At 36.0% G+C, this 15,418-nt stretch overlaps 3 protein-coding genes across 3 annotated transcripts; 2 read left to right on the top strand and 1 right to left on the bottom strand.

Annotated features, from left to right (window-relative positions):
- Nucleotides 1-1,185: 1,185 nt before the first annotated feature.
- LOC108217387 (UDP-glycosyltransferase 89B2) lies at nt 1,186-2,792 on the bottom strand. The gene has a single exon (XM_017390222.2). The coding sequence runs from the start codon at nt 2,725-2,727 to the stop codon at nt 1,309-1,311; it is 1,419 nt and encodes a 472-aa protein (XP_017245711.1). The 5' UTR covers nt 2,728-2,792; the 3' UTR covers nt 1,186-1,308.
- A 3,141-nt stretch (nt 2,793-5,933) lies between these two features.
- On the top strand, nt 5,934-7,600 carry LOC108216460 (UDP-glycosyltransferase 89B2). Its single transcript, XM_017389225.2, has one exon. It carries the CDS (start codon nt 6,122-6,124, stop codon nt 7,538-7,540), a length of 1,419 nt encoding a protein of 472 aa, XP_017244714.1. The 5' UTR covers nt 5,934-6,121; the 3' UTR covers nt 7,541-7,600.
- Nucleotides 7,601-9,270: 1,670 nt separating this feature from the next.
- LOC108215659 (uncharacterized) lies at nt 9,271-14,981 on the top strand. The gene is made up of 3 exons (XM_017388194.2): nt 9,271-9,690; nt 12,539-14,033; nt 14,535-14,981. Exons 1-3 carry the CDS (start codon nt 9,331-9,333, stop codon nt 14,774-14,776), a joined length of 2,097 nt encoding a protein of 698 aa, XP_017243683.1. The 5' UTR covers nt 9,271-9,330; the 3' UTR covers nt 14,777-14,981.
- The last annotated feature ends 437 nt before the right edge of the window (nt 14,982-15,418 follow it).

Here is a 15,418-nt window from a genome sequence, read left to right as displayed (position 1 = left end):
CTATAAGTTGAGTGGCAAAAAAATCTATTTTCCCTTTTAAAAAACATGTCAATCAAACCTCACATAACATAAAAGGGGGACTCACATGAAATGGAACGGAGTACCATTAATTAGGGGTGAGCAAAAAACCGAAATGTAACCGAAACCGAACCAAAACCGATAAAAACCGAGGTTAACCGAACCATATATAACCGAACCAAAATTAAAACCGAAAAACCGAAAACCCGAACCGTTCATGTGGTTCGGTTTCGGTTTTGAAATAAAACCGAACCATAATTAACTGAACCGAACCGTATATTAAATAAAAAAAATTATATATATTTCCTGTTTTCCTTGAGGTATAATCACATTTGTTTATTTATTTACAATTTCCATAGCTAGTGCCTAGCCTGCAATGTTTGATTGTGCGGGAGTTTATAATTTCTTATTGCAGGCATAAATATGTATGGCTTTGCTAATTTTTGAGTGCTGCAGTTATGCATTGTTGTTCTGTTCCACTTATTCAAGTTTGGTTTTATGGTAATGATGTTACAGGTATTTTATTATACATGTAAATTAATCCAGTTACAGCTTTTGCATATAATTACAGTAGGTGTAGCATGCATTGTTAATATTAAACATTGTTTTCTAATTTTAAACATTGCTTTGTTATTTTAATTATGCTTGAGCCTTGAGCAGAGGAGGTTGATTGTTAACTTTCTAGCTGTGAAGAATTTGAATCCAATGCTCACAGTCTCGTATCATCCAATGAGTTGTTGAACAGGTGAAGGAAATCTCAGAAGTCAGAACCAATGTTTCGAAAAATGCAGCTTTCTAATGACCCGGTTTTTAACCGAAACCGAACCATTTTAAACCGAATCGAGAAATCTCAAACCGAAACCGAACCGATGGTTGGGTTGCGGTTACGGTTTTCAATTTTAAAAACCGTGGTTTTATGGTTATGGTTGCGGTTCCGGCCCAAAACCGAGCCGAACCGAACCACGCTCACCCCTACCATTAATGCATATTGCTTATGTTGCTTTTACTTGATACTATCAGTCTTGAACGTACAGACACGTATAATATTGTATACTGTAGCCTCTATACCTGCTCAAAGGTTCTGAGGAAGTGAATAGAATTTATTTCGAGATTTGATCTGATGATAAAGTTCTCTCCCTCCTTGATCAATTATTTAACATGTAACAAAGAAATGCATGAGTTCAAATAATTATCTAAAAGCCGACCGGAACTATGGATAACTAGCACTATCATATAAAGGTTTCCAGTCCATGCTTCTGATAAAATTGTCTGCAATCTGCACTAGCCCACTTACATATTTGGTTGAGCTTTGGACAAGAAATCAACGAAACCATTCAAAGCTTGATGAGAATGACCTCCTTCTTCAACACTCTCTAGTGCAGCTTTACTCAACTCCTTGGCCCTCGCCATTTCAACTCCTCGATCGTCGCTCATCGCTGTCGCCACCACCCGAGCCAACTCATCTGGATCAGGGACTGTTTTCGCCCCCTCACACACTCTAGTTCCCACCTTAAACTCATCCAACAAATCAGCATTTTCGAACTGATCAGCACCCATTGGCCAAGTCAACATCTGCACGCCCGCTGTGATCGACTCTAGCACCGAATTCCAGCCACAATGAGTCAAGAACGCTCCCACAGCTTGATGACTCAAAATTAAAACCTGTGGTGCCCAACCCTTCACAATTAGTCCCCTCCCAGCCACGCGATCTTTGAACCCTGGAGGAATCATGTTGTACTCTCCTTCAGCGTGTCCCTTAGGGTCCTTATACGACCAAAGAAACGGAACCCCGCTCTTCTCCAATCCCAGGGCCAGCATTTCCATTTGCTTATTGGTCAACACAGCTTGAGTCCCGAAACAGACATAGACAACAGATTTTTCTTTAAATTGATCAAGCCATGTTTTGATCTCGTAGGCCAAACTTTCACTAGATCCACCTCGTCTGACTTGTTCTTCAACGGGAGGAAGCAAAGGCCCGATCACCCACACGCGATCATGGCCTAAAAACTCCTTCAAATAGTCTAAGTAAGCCTGTTCCAGGTCCGAGAAGGAATTGATCACGAGTCCCCAACTCGCCATATTTCCCCTGAGTGATTCTTTCAGGACTTCTGATTGTTGGTCCCCTTCCACGTAACTCCGAAACAACGGCGATATCTTCCACCAGGGATAAGATGGACAGCCTGGAATTCCTTCGAACCTGATCACTTCATTATCATCCGTTGGATCATTTCTTTTGGGCAAATTTTGCCACAGATTATACATGATTGACAATGATAAGGCCCCTGAAGGCGAGAAAACAAACCTCGGAATGTTCAAGTCATGGGCAAGGCGGTTAGTCCAGCCAAGAAACATGTCAGAAACAATTGCAACAGGCGGGGAGGGATGGTTTTCAAACCAAGAGACAATGGGGCCATGAAGATCAGCTAAGGCCAGTGTCATTAAACGGAAGCCGCCAGCAGGGAGGTCACGGACGTTTTCGACGCCATCAGGAATGGAAGCGGTGGGTGGAAAAGGCAGAACAAGGGGCTGAATGGAGGGGTGTTTGATGAGGAGCGGGTTGAGATAGTGGAGATTCTTGGGGGTGACAAGAATGGTGATGGTTAAGTTGCGGAGAGCGAGTTGGTGAGTGAGGTCTAACAGGGGAATCATGTGCCCCTGTGCCGGATAAGGGAAGATCAAGATATGTGCTCCGTCTTGTGGGATTGCCATAATTTTTGTTGTTGCAGAGAATCAGAGAGAAAGCGACAGGAAAAAGGGAGCTAAATGATATAATTCACTTGTAATGCTGTGCATCAGTTATAATTATGGGAACGTACGTGGGTAAATTTTTTTGTAGATAATGGACATACATAATTCAGCTGGAAAACGTTTGGTGGATATAATTGCTTACAAAATTTTATACATAATGACATCTGATATGTTTTAATTGAAATGGATCCGCTGTATTTATATCAACCACCTCAATTAAAATATTCCACATTAATTGTCATGTCATTATATACAAATTTTATGTGCATCTAGCACTACTCTAATTCAAATATCATAAGCGGTTTGCACTGCATAAATTTCCTTGTGTATTTTTAATCCAGATTCGGTAGTAATAATATCTTAGGAGCAAATTTAGGAAGAGAGAACCCAAACTTAAAATAGAATCATTGAACCACTCCCGCGTCAGATGTCTAAATTTTTAATAGATTTTCAAATTCTAAATCTAATGGGGGTGTATTCGATTGGGATTTTAATGAATTGTTTTTATTGTATAGATTTTAATGTATTGTATGTGATTTTGATTTTGTGTAGATTCTTGATAAAATATCGCAGAGTTGATGAGATTTAAGCACAATGCTTCAAAATCCCATTGATTTTTGTGGGATTTCAAGAAAATTAAAATACACTAATGAATGCCACAAAATCCATCATTTTATGAAATCCAAAAAAAATCCATCCGCATTTGAATACCATCAGATTTTAATGGATTTTAAACAATCTCAATTGAATACCGTCAGATTTTAAAGCATAATTTAAAATCTCAATTGAATACCTCCAGATTTTGTAACATAATTTAAAATCCCAATTGAATACCTCAAGATTTTAATGGATTTCAAACAATCACAATCGAATACCCTCGGATTTCATGAATACAAAAAAATGCTTTAAAATCCCAATCCAATACACCCCTCTAAATACATGTTTTTTACATTGTTACGTTTGTTATAATTTTAAGATATAATATATAAACACGACATTTTTTGCATTTGCAGTTCTGTTGTAGACCTTTATTAATACTAGAAGGTTGTAAGGGTTCTTAGGGTAAGGGTTCTAACAGGAAAATGATCTTATTCAAGATTTGAAGAAAGAGGAATATATATTCTGAGTCATATAAGTAAAGAAGGGGTAAAAAGTGAGAAGTGATTACGACTTATAAGTAATTAAAGAAGTAGAAGTCGTGAAACATACAAACTAGTATTCTCAACTTCTTATAAGTGTTTTTAGCTTTTTACACATATATGGGTCAAGAAAATAAAAAGACAGAAACCTTGTTTGCCAAACAGACACATTATAATTTATACGTTGATAAGTCTAAAATGACTTATCACAAATTTGATAATGAGCATGTTTGTCCCGACTTTAAGCCGGGACTTGAAGCCACATCCAACTTTAAACTGAAAAATGTAAGTTTGTGTAATAAGTCAGAAGTCGGCTTAAAATCAGAAAAAACCAAAAGCTGACTTAAAGTCAGAAGTTGGTTTGATGTACTTCTTTCAGTGGCTTAATTTTTTTGATAAAAATATCCCAAAATCATAGGTTACATGTATATCAATTTTATTTTTTATTTTTAATAACTTTAAATTATTAATAAGTTAAAATTATCCAAACATATAATTTTAAGTTCTCATCTTATCACATAAGTCACGTTAAATCGTAAATTATAAACTCAGCCAATCGGGCTCGATACAAACTCACCATTGCTTCCAGTCAAGTCGAAGTCAGTTATTTCAAACTCTTAAGACCCAATCACAAAGTTAAGAAAAACTTATAGCAAAGTTACATGTCGTAGACTCATTAAAGATCCCAGAAAGGTTTATACGGAAGTCAGGTATCAAAAAATAATGTATTTGTTTCTGTAGTGTGTGCACATGATCATAGGCACATGTTAATCAATAAAATATATGTATTTAATTGGTATGATTATTATGAATGGAAGAGGTTCATCATTATATATAAATGAACGGTTTTTCTATGGTGTGCCCAAGGGCACACATTAAGCACTAATTTTTATGAGTTTGGTGCATTCTTATTGGTCATGTAATCATAAATATGGATGACCCCCTGCATTTACACCAACTCCACCAATCAAAATCCACTAAACTCATCAAATTTAGTGCTTAATGTGTGCCCTTGGGCACACACTAGAAAGACCCATAAATGAATTTAAGCGAGTCAAAATAAGATAAATTTATCAATTTTTGTACTTATTGCGTGTTCATAGACACACTACTAGAAAAATCGTAATATATATGTATAGATAAACGAAGATGTTGACGAGTCAAGATTATAACAACTACTCCCTCCGTCTCACAATACATGTCTCTTTGACTTTTTTCACGTAATTTGAGGTGCAAATAAAACATATGTCTATATATTATTTTTCAAATTTTTTTTTTCTGAATAAAAATATGGATGTTATACTTTTATTCAGAAAAAAAAAATTTGAAAAATAATGTATAGAAGTATGTTTTATTTGCACATCAAATTACGTGCAAAAAGTCAAAGGGACATGTATTGTGGGACGGAGGGAGTAGAGTTTTAGACATGTAAACTTAAAATTATTTTGAATAATTTTGAGGTAAAGGTTATGGACAAAAACATCATAACACCACCAGTACTATTGCAAAATTATGAATGCTACTGATAGGATCTGTGTCAAGTCTTAAATATCAACTTAAAACATGATCGGCTGGGATGCATGATGGTCGATGGACAAGATAAATAAGGAAAAGATGTTTTATTAAAAATTAAAATTTTAATTAGTTAATTAATTCGTTCATTTATTTAATTTGAATAAACATAATTCATTTAATTAAATTATTTATGTATATATTATATAAATAATTCAAATATGAAATATTGAAAATTGCAGTACAAGAATGTTTACCCACGAGAAAGTGAAAAGCATCAAGAAACAAATATTGGGGCCGTTCGGGTTAGCTTACAAGAAGTAACTTCTTCCTCAAACTAAAGAAGTGGAGTGATAAGTAAATAAGTTAAATTTGGAAAAGAAGCAGAAAAAATTAACATTCGCATGTTCTTAAAAATGTTTCTGCTTATTTACACAAAAAGTTCAAGAAAAGCCTAGCTTCTGGCTTCTACGGAATAAACATGTCCATTTTAAGAAAACTAGAATATCATTATCGGAAGGAGGTGGGTGGGAATTGGAACCATGTGCTCCAAAATAAATTCACGTACCAACCGCAAAAAATCTCCAACTGCAAAACTAAATTCTTACCAAAACAACAAAAGCTTTGGCATATTCCAAAGATGAATATAAAGGCAGAGCTTGGCAAGAGTGTGAGGAATATATTCACCAGCTCTGTTTGACATCATGGCAATCTCACAAGGCGGAGCACATATCTTGATCTTCCCTTATCCTTCACAGGGGCACATGATTCCCCTCTTAGACCTCACTCACCAACTCGCTCTCCGCAACTTAACCATCACAATTCTTGTGACCCCCAAGAATCTCCACTATCTGAATCCACTGCTCATCAAACACCCATCTATTCAGCCCCTTGTTCTGCCTTTTCCACCCACCACTTTGATTCCTCATGGCGTCGAAAACGTCCGTGACCTTCCCCCCAGTGGCTTTATACCGATGACGGTGGCTTTATCTGATCTTTACGATCCCATACTTAACTGGTTTCGAAACCATCCTTCTCCGCCACTTGCTATTGTGTCTGATATGTTTCTCGGCTGGACCAACCGGCTCGCTACAGAGTTGAAGATTTCTCGCTATGTTTTCTCGCCTTCTGCTGTTTTGGCTTTGTCGGTTTCTTGTAATGTATGGCGTCATATGCCTAAAAGAAATGATCCGACGGATGAGAATGAAGTAATCACTTTTAGTGATATTCCGAATTTCCCATCTCACCCTTGGTGGAATCTAACGCCGATGTTTAGAAGTTATGCCCAAGGAGGCCCACACTCCGAGGTTATTAGAGCTTCGAGTCAAGGGAATTTAGCAAGTTGTGGATTCATTTTTAACTCGTTTACCGAGTTAGAGCGGGTTTATTTAGACTACATGAAAAAGTTTTTGGGTCATGATCGGGTCTGGGCGGTTGGACCGTTGCTCCCTTCAGAAGAAGAACGAGTAGGAAGAGGTGGATCTAATGAAATTTTGGCTGGTGAGATCAAATTATGGCTTGATCAATTTGAAGACGCCACGGTTGTGTATGTGTGTTTTGGGAGCCAAGCCGTGTTGACAAATAAGCAAATGGAAATGCTGGCATTAGGATTGGAAAAGAGTGGGGCCAGGTTTCTCTGGTCTTGCAAAGAACCTACCAAGGGACACCAGGTAGGAGAATATGGCATGATTCCATTAGGCTTCGAAGATCGCGTATCTGGTAGGGGACTTATTGTCAGAGGCTGGGCACCTCAGGTCGCTATATTGAGTCACCCAGCCGTGGGAGCTTTTCTAACTCATTGTGGCTGGAATTCGGTGCTGGAGTCAATTGCAGCGGGAGTGCCCATGTTGACTTGGCCAATGATGGCTGATCAGTTTTATGATGCTGACTTGTTAGACGAGCTTAAGGTGGGAACCAGAGTCTGCGAGGGAGAAAGAACAGTTCCTGATTCGGACAAGTTGGCTCGATTGGTCGCCAGCTCTGTGAGTGATGAAAACGGAGCTCCAATAGCAAGGGCCAAGGTGTTGAGTAAAGCAGCACAAGAGAGTACACAGAAAGATGGAACTTCTTATAGAGCTGTGGATGATTTAGTCGATCATTTGTCTAAACCTAAAGGACTCTGAAGCAAACTATCCCATAACCTAAAACATTAATAAAAGAAGGGAAGATTATTTATTTATTTATTCTGAATGTGCACTGGCTCTAAAGTTAGGATCATTAATTTCTTGTTCTACGGATAGCTTACAGCTAGTTCCGACGATTTCATTTTAACTTATAAATATCATTTAGCTAACTGATCAATTATTCTTTTTAATTAAAATATATTGTATTTTATATAATTTTTTAGCTAAAAAACACTCAATCTTCTAAAAAAACATCGAACAACATAGTAATTATCTTTTTAACCAAATTACATTATCTTTTTTAGATTTTCTAAATAAAAACACCGAGCTTTTACAATTAACACGGGCGACATATATATAAAAATTAATATCATTATATATAATTCTTAATAAATAACATGTGATATTATTCAATCAAAATATATTAGTAACATATTTTTAAATACTCTAATGATCTCACGTAAATAAAATATTACAAATCTATAATATACTATATATTACTCCATCTGTCCTACCAGGTTTTTTTATGTTACTTTATGCCACGCATTTTGAGATTCCTATAAAATATTCTTACATAATATATATATATATATATAATTCGTGAGAAAAAATTTGACGTATAAAAAAAGAAAGAAAATTAAAAAATGTTATACAACTATACTTTACCAGAGTCTCAAAATGCGTGCAAACCATGTACGTAAACAATCTGGCGGGACGGAGGGAGTATTACACTATTAAAGCCGAAATGTAAGAAGTTCACTTGGTTGGTCGATCGGTTAGTTGTGTTTGATAAACTGGTTGGTATTCGACCCACGAAACTCTTGAATTTATAACAGGTTATAGTATATTTATATATTATTTATTAAATCTAAACATTAAATTTAGGTTCGTATGATGGGTCGGTATTTGGTTTCATGCGTCTCTTTAACTTATAATATGTTTTATACTATATTATTAATAACGAAATATTAAAAAGTTGATTAGTTCGTTTATATCCGAGTTTATAGATCTCTTTAAATTATAACATGTACAAAAATATATTTTAACATTCTCATTAAAATATATATGTTCGACCTAATTTTTCATTAGCCATTTGACGGATTTAAGTATGAAGAATTTATCCAACTGTTAAATAAAATATTTATTTAACAACATTATTCATAATTTAATTTTTATAATAAAATTAGTTAAATTTAAAAAATATAAGATAAAATCACAAATATGTTAACCGTCCGTGCATTGCACGGGTTATAAACTAGTATATTTAATTGAGATTTTAATGAATTATATATGATCATTATATTTTAATTGATTGTATTTGATTTTGAATTTACGCTAATTGTACATAAAATGTCATGTAATTGATATAGAGTCTTCATGATTTAATCACAATGCTCCAAAATTAATAATTATGATGGGATTTCAAAAATAAAAAAATACATTAAATAATCTCACAAAATTCACCAGAATTTGAATATAATCAGATTTTAAATAATATTAATAGAATATCATAGGATTTTTAAATATTAGTAAAATAAAATGAAACAAAGGAATTTTGATACATAGTTATCATAAAAAAAAATAGTAAGATAAAAGTTTAAATTAGATTAAAATATAATTTCACATCATAATCTAATTGTAAATTGCCCCGTTTAATTACTATCCTCAAAATCACCGTGAGGATTGCAAGTAGACCAACAAGAAGTTAGTTAATTTGCCGGTGAAAAAAAATCATATACAGTATATAGTATATACACATCTGAGGGCCGAGTCACGACTCAGTATCTAAAATGTCTTTCAACTCAGTAGCCCCAGACTCCCAAACCCTAGAAGAAGATCCCCAAAATTCACCAAACAAAACACCGAAAACACAAAATTCAACATCACCCAACAAAGGCAAATCGAAAATAGAAGATGAATCCGCATCTGAATCCAGCTGCTGTGGGATTTGCTTATCGGAACAAGGAAGATCAATTCCAGGGTGTATTGATAGCTGTGATCATTACTTCTGTTTCGTTTGTATTATGGAATGGGCCAAAGTGGAGTCTCGCTGTCCCATGTGTAAGCGTCGCTTTTCCTCTATTCGGAGGCCGATAAAGGAAGGTGTTTTTGCTGCTGAACGGATCGTTGATGTCCCGGTTCGGGATCAGGTGTGTATGTTTTGTTTTAAAAAAGTTAATTTTTGGGTTGTTTAGTGATAAATTTGGATTTGATAGTAATAAAATATTAGTCTAGTGGATAGTAGTTTGATGGTGATTATGTTTACTTGATTCTTTGTTCAATTTGAGTGTAAATGTGCGTATTTTACACTGAATTATTCAGGATTTCTTATTCATTTTTGGAGCTGCTAGTGCCACCACAAAGTAAAGAAAGGTACTGGTAAATAGGTATATGAGAGTATTGATAGTCCTCCTGTAAGGAACCGTAGGCAGCATCATAGGTCGTTAACAGGAATAGGAATGGGTTTAGCGCTCAGTAGCTCTACCCAGTGGCGGAGCCAGAACTTAGGGGTGGAGGGGGCACATGAATTTTTTTAAAACTGTAATGAGCGAATGAACCTTACGAGAAGCTCTCATTTCACCTTTCAATTTTTGTGAAAAAAATACAAGAAAAAAATATTAACAATAATAAAATTATGATAACAAATCTTGAAATTAAGAGGTATATGAGAGTTATGATTGTGTATTTTTAATATTATATACATGAATTCTACATAAAAAATATATTTTTTTTTTAAATCCAGGGGGGCACGTGACCCCGGAGGGCACAACGTGCCTCCGCCACTGGCTCTACCAGAATTGTAGTTGTACATGGACTCTATTTCCTTATCTTTCCGGGCAAGCCATACAACAAGCTTGTTGAGTGAAATACTGGCTCTGAGCATAGAATATGTCTCGATATATGACAAGGATCATGTGATGTATATCAGTGATGTTTTTGTGGTATGTATGGTGGAGGTATATGCCAGTGGGAGAGTGCATATACATTGAGGAGTTGTGTAGCTTCGATATCCTTTTACTGTGTTCGTACTACTGAATCTAATATTCTTGCTCTAACATGTTCTAAATGATGGTCTGAGGACTTATACGCAGTATCCATAGGGATCATCTCTCTCTTTTCTTTTTGTGGTCTTTCTTCTACTTCTCTTTTTTCTTTCTTTTCCTTTTTCATCCTTTTTTCTGGTTCTGGTGATGAGTCATTCTTTTTAGAGTACTGGGTGGTGCCACGTAGAGGCTTCAGGCTAGTAGAGTACGTGATGGGGATATGTCTATAGGGACAGTTGGATGTGCAACTTACAGTTGGGGTTAGTTGGGGTGTGTATTGGTCACTAGATGCCGATTTGACAACAAGTGGTCTTGGGAGGCTGTAGGGTTTTAGGATTGTAACGCTGTAGGTGGGTTGGGTAAGTCGAAGGCTAGGAGTTGTCTGTTGAGGATGGGCGAGCCTTGAAGTGGCTATGGAGCGGGGATCCCTAGGTCCATCTTTAAAATGTGTGGGAAAACGTAAAAGTAGATACTGTATCTTCTTGAAATGAATGGTGGGATGCCCAACAAGAAGTAGAGTATTGCCATTATACGCTGGATAGTATGTTCTTGAAATGGGCCTGTAGAAACAATAAGTTTTTGGGCTCGAATATGTGCAACTGCTGATTTGGACCAAAAAATAGATGCAAGTATGCAATCCCATAGAAGTAAAATAATAAATCCAACTTAGTACCAGTGTGTTTCTGTACCTGCCATTCTTTGCCAATTCATCTGTCCCAACTTGTAGTTCCTGTTAATGTATTGAAATTTATATTTTTTTATGGACCAAATCCACCTATAATCGCCAATATAACCATTAAAAACATCATTAAAAAAGTGTGTTCACTTGACTGCAAAGGTAATTTACTCGCTTATTTTAGAAGGATCTCTGAAGCATCTGTTTTTGTAGGCTTAGAACTGGAAAATTCACTCATGTTGGTCCACTGCATATATAGACTATTTCACCCAATTTCTGTTTTATATATCCTCCAATTCCCGTGTTGTTTGTTCCACGATCCATACACAGATGTTGTAAGGTCATATAGTCTTTTATGATAACTTTTGGCTTTGAGTTGTAAAATGTTGGATGTAATGATGTATGAAAGGGGTTGGTCTTCCAAGAGCACTCGAAAATCTATTCCCCTGATACACACCACTCGAAAGATCTAAATGTCATTAGCATGTTCATTGTATTCTTGTGTAGTTTGTATTTTCGAATATTATTTTTTCATTTCTAGTGAGCTATATTGTGTAAAGAGCTATCACTCGAAGTCATCCATGATTCTTTGTGTTTATGTTTGTTTGCCGTAGAAGAGTTACACTATGTGGTCAGAGTTACCCATCTTTGTATGTGCCACGGGTTCTCTATATATTCTTAACACCATTTTTCTGGAGTATATGTTCTTACACCAGTAATTGATTTCTGTATATTATGTATTGAAAGCAAATTGTTGTATGTGATTGTATTATAAGATATGAGCCATTAGTCTTTCTTGGGAAAGATTTATACTTGTTTATGTATACTCAGATTGTCCCTGAATATATGCTTTTGTGTCTCAAAATACTCCCTCCGTTCTTGAATATCTGCCTCTCGACTTCTTGGCATGCACTTTAATGTGCTTTGATCACATAGTTAAAATTATTATTTTGAAAATTTTCTTCTTATAAATAAAAATATTAAATCAAAACTATTATTCACAAAAAGAAAGTTTTAAAAATAATATATGTAGCTATGTGGTCAAAACATTTTAAAATATGTGCCAAAAAATTAGAAGGCGGATATTTAAGAACGCAGGAAGTATACATATGAGGGTGACCTGTAATACTCCTTGCATGAGTATTTGACTACAAGTATTGAGTATTGACAACTAGTATTTTATCAAGGTTTCCAGTCTATGCTCCCATATAATAATATATGCAGTTTCTAGTTCATTAGAGAATTTTAGTAACTTTTAGACATCTTCTTGACATGCAGGTCCACTATCATTTTGGAAATGTCACTACTGGACCACGGGATCAGTATGCAGAAGTACAGTGTACTGTGTGCCACAGTACTTCAGACGAATGTCTTCTATTGTTATGTGATTTATGTGACTCTGCTTCACATACATACTGTGTTGGGCTGGGTGGTACTGTACCTGAGGGTGATTGGTTTTGCCAAGACTGTACTGTTTTGAGGGACGAGCATGCCAGGGATGACAATGATCTCGATGCTGACAGTTCAGGTGACGCTGATGCTAATTGGGGCAATCAAACTAGTTTACGGAACCATCAAAAACCTCCCTCGGTTGAAGCCCCTGTATCCATCCATGATATTGTCAGGGAACCCGGTTCTCATGGTGTCGAGAGATTATCAACTAAACGAAGATGTTTATCATCAGGACGTGTGCGTGATGATGGGATACGTAGAGAAAGAGCTAATGTTGAGCACAGTTCTCAAGCACAATATCCTGCTGAATCTGCTGAATCTGGTAGAAGTCAACTGGGAGCAAGAACGTTACGGCAGTGTCGCGATGTTAATGGTCGAATACGTGCATTACGTGAAAATTGGGATAAGATCAGACAGGGGTCCTTGAGCTTCTCTTCTATTACAACTAGTAGCCATGGCTGGGATGAGGTACGAAAACGTACTTCTCAACCAAATACCTCATCCTGCTCAAATCAGCAAGCGGGGCCTCAAAAGAGTTCTTCCTTTAACAATAATTGCACACAAGATATTGACAAGGCCTGGAAGATGATGACTGTTGCAAAGTCAATTGAAAATAAGAGATGTACGAACAATGTTATATGTACCTCAAATGCTTTAAAGCGTCCTGTCAGTAATATCAGAACACCAAAGGAATCTGGTGGTGTAAGGTCAATGGTTCTCTCATCATATAAGGTTGGAAATAAGGTTCATGATGGTATCAAATTGGGTAACAATCACCGAGACTCTCTAAAGGAATCGAGTAGTGTGAGGTCAATTGTTCTCTCATCATTGGCAGTTGGAAATAAGGCTCATGATGGTAACAAATTGGTTAGCGATCACCGTGACTACCTTGTGGCAAAACATAATAATAAGCCTGGATTTCACAAATATGAAAACGAGAAATTGTGTACAGTTCCAAATCTCGATTATCCAGCTAAGCATTCCACAGAATCTTCTAAATTGTCGAAAATTAAAATGGCACAAGATTCAGTTCAAGTTGGAGTGGATCTCGGAAACATTGTGAATCTGCCATCTGAAAGTTTACCTGTAACATTCTCAAAAAACGGTTCTACTTGCTGTAGTACAGGGTCTGTTGCTGAAAATTGTTCTATTGCCAAACAGAATTTTCATGCATCTTTCCCCTCTTCCAATATTGAGGAAGAAAGTAAGGTGAACAAAAGTGTGGCAGATGGAAAGGCCAGGATAGAAAGTGATGCCAAGAGTGAAATTCAATCCCTCGTCAAGCTCAATTTGAAGCTAATAAGCACAGATAAGAAGCTAGGTATGTCTGCATGCTCCCAACAGCATCTACTTATGTGTTTTCAAGTGCTTAATAGTTACTCAACAATCAACAATTCTAATTTAGTTTTCATGACTAAGAACTGAAATTTGTTTTCGTAAGGATATGCTCGTATGCAAATATCAGAATGCTGTTGCTGTGCAGTGTTAAAGGCTGTGGCATGTTAGTGTTAACAGTAAAAGATAAAATGCCAATGAAAATTTATATGGTTGATATCATATGGAAGACATTGCCGATTTATGTTATTATTATGTGAAATCCATGATTCAAATAATTTTTTGCCCCCTGTTCAAGGCAAGTAGTATCTTGCTAAATTGGAGAGATCTAAATTTTTTTGTTTTTACTATTAGAAGTGCATTCAATCTCTTTTTTTTCCCTGAATTTTTAGATAATAGAAACCATTTGGTCGACTCCTTGGCAGTGCTGCTGTAAAATTTGAACTTTTTTTTAGCATCTTTAAGAACCTTTCTTTCATGCTTTCAGATACCAATACATTCAAGGAAGTTGCTAGACTTGCTACACACTCCATCTTAGCTGCATGTGGTATAGGGACTTCAAAGCCTGGAGCCCGAACCTTCCAAAGCTCAATTTGTAGTCATGCAGAAAGAGCAAGAAGGTCTACTCTAATGCCCAGCTCTTGCAGAGAATGTTTTTTCATTTTCGTGAAAGATGTTGTCAGTACCATTATGCTTGAAAAAAGGACTAAATTTGAATCATCATGCTAAGGGGCTTTCATTTTGGCACTTTCATTTTGATGAAAGCTGTTGACAATGATGGAAGTATTTTTTTCAACAACCTTGTATGTCGGAATTGTAAGTGCTTAATTTTTGTATATTTATATAGAAATAAGCTACTTGATCTTCAGATATGTAACGTCACAACTCAATAAATGAAACCTTGTCTCATAAATGTGAAGCAGAGATACCCCCATTTTCCCGCTGCTTGCGAGGTACTTTATAAATCTTCTCTTAAAACCTTACACCTTATAATGGTGTACTGGCACAAAGTTCGTTCCTGCAATATGGATAGTAATATGATGATTTGGTTAATGGAATTATTTTATTGACCGAAATATGCTATTACACATATTTGCGGGTTGTGGTTGATCTTTTGACACTCTCCGACTTTGCCCTTTTCAATTTGAGGCATTTTCTCCCCTTATAATGTCTCTGTTATATCTTATTTTCGTCATGAAAAATTTTCTGAAGCTAGAATCTTTAAACCCTTTGTTTATTGTACATATATATAATGAATCTATAGCTTCCACTCTCTTATACATGTGATAACCACTTCAGTTGGAGACACCATACATACAGGGATATAACAAAAAAAAAAAAAAAGAAAGAAATTTCTTGCACAATTTGCCT

The sequence above is a fragment of the Daucus carota genome, chromosome 4 (assembly GCF_001625215.2).
Source record: "Daucus carota subsp. sativus chromosome 4, DH1 v3.0, whole genome shotgun sequence".
Classification (NCBI taxonomy): Eukaryota; Viridiplantae; Streptophyta; class Magnoliopsida; order Apiales; family Apiaceae; genus Daucus; species Daucus carota.
This window is presented reverse-complemented; position numbering and strand designations above follow the sequence as displayed.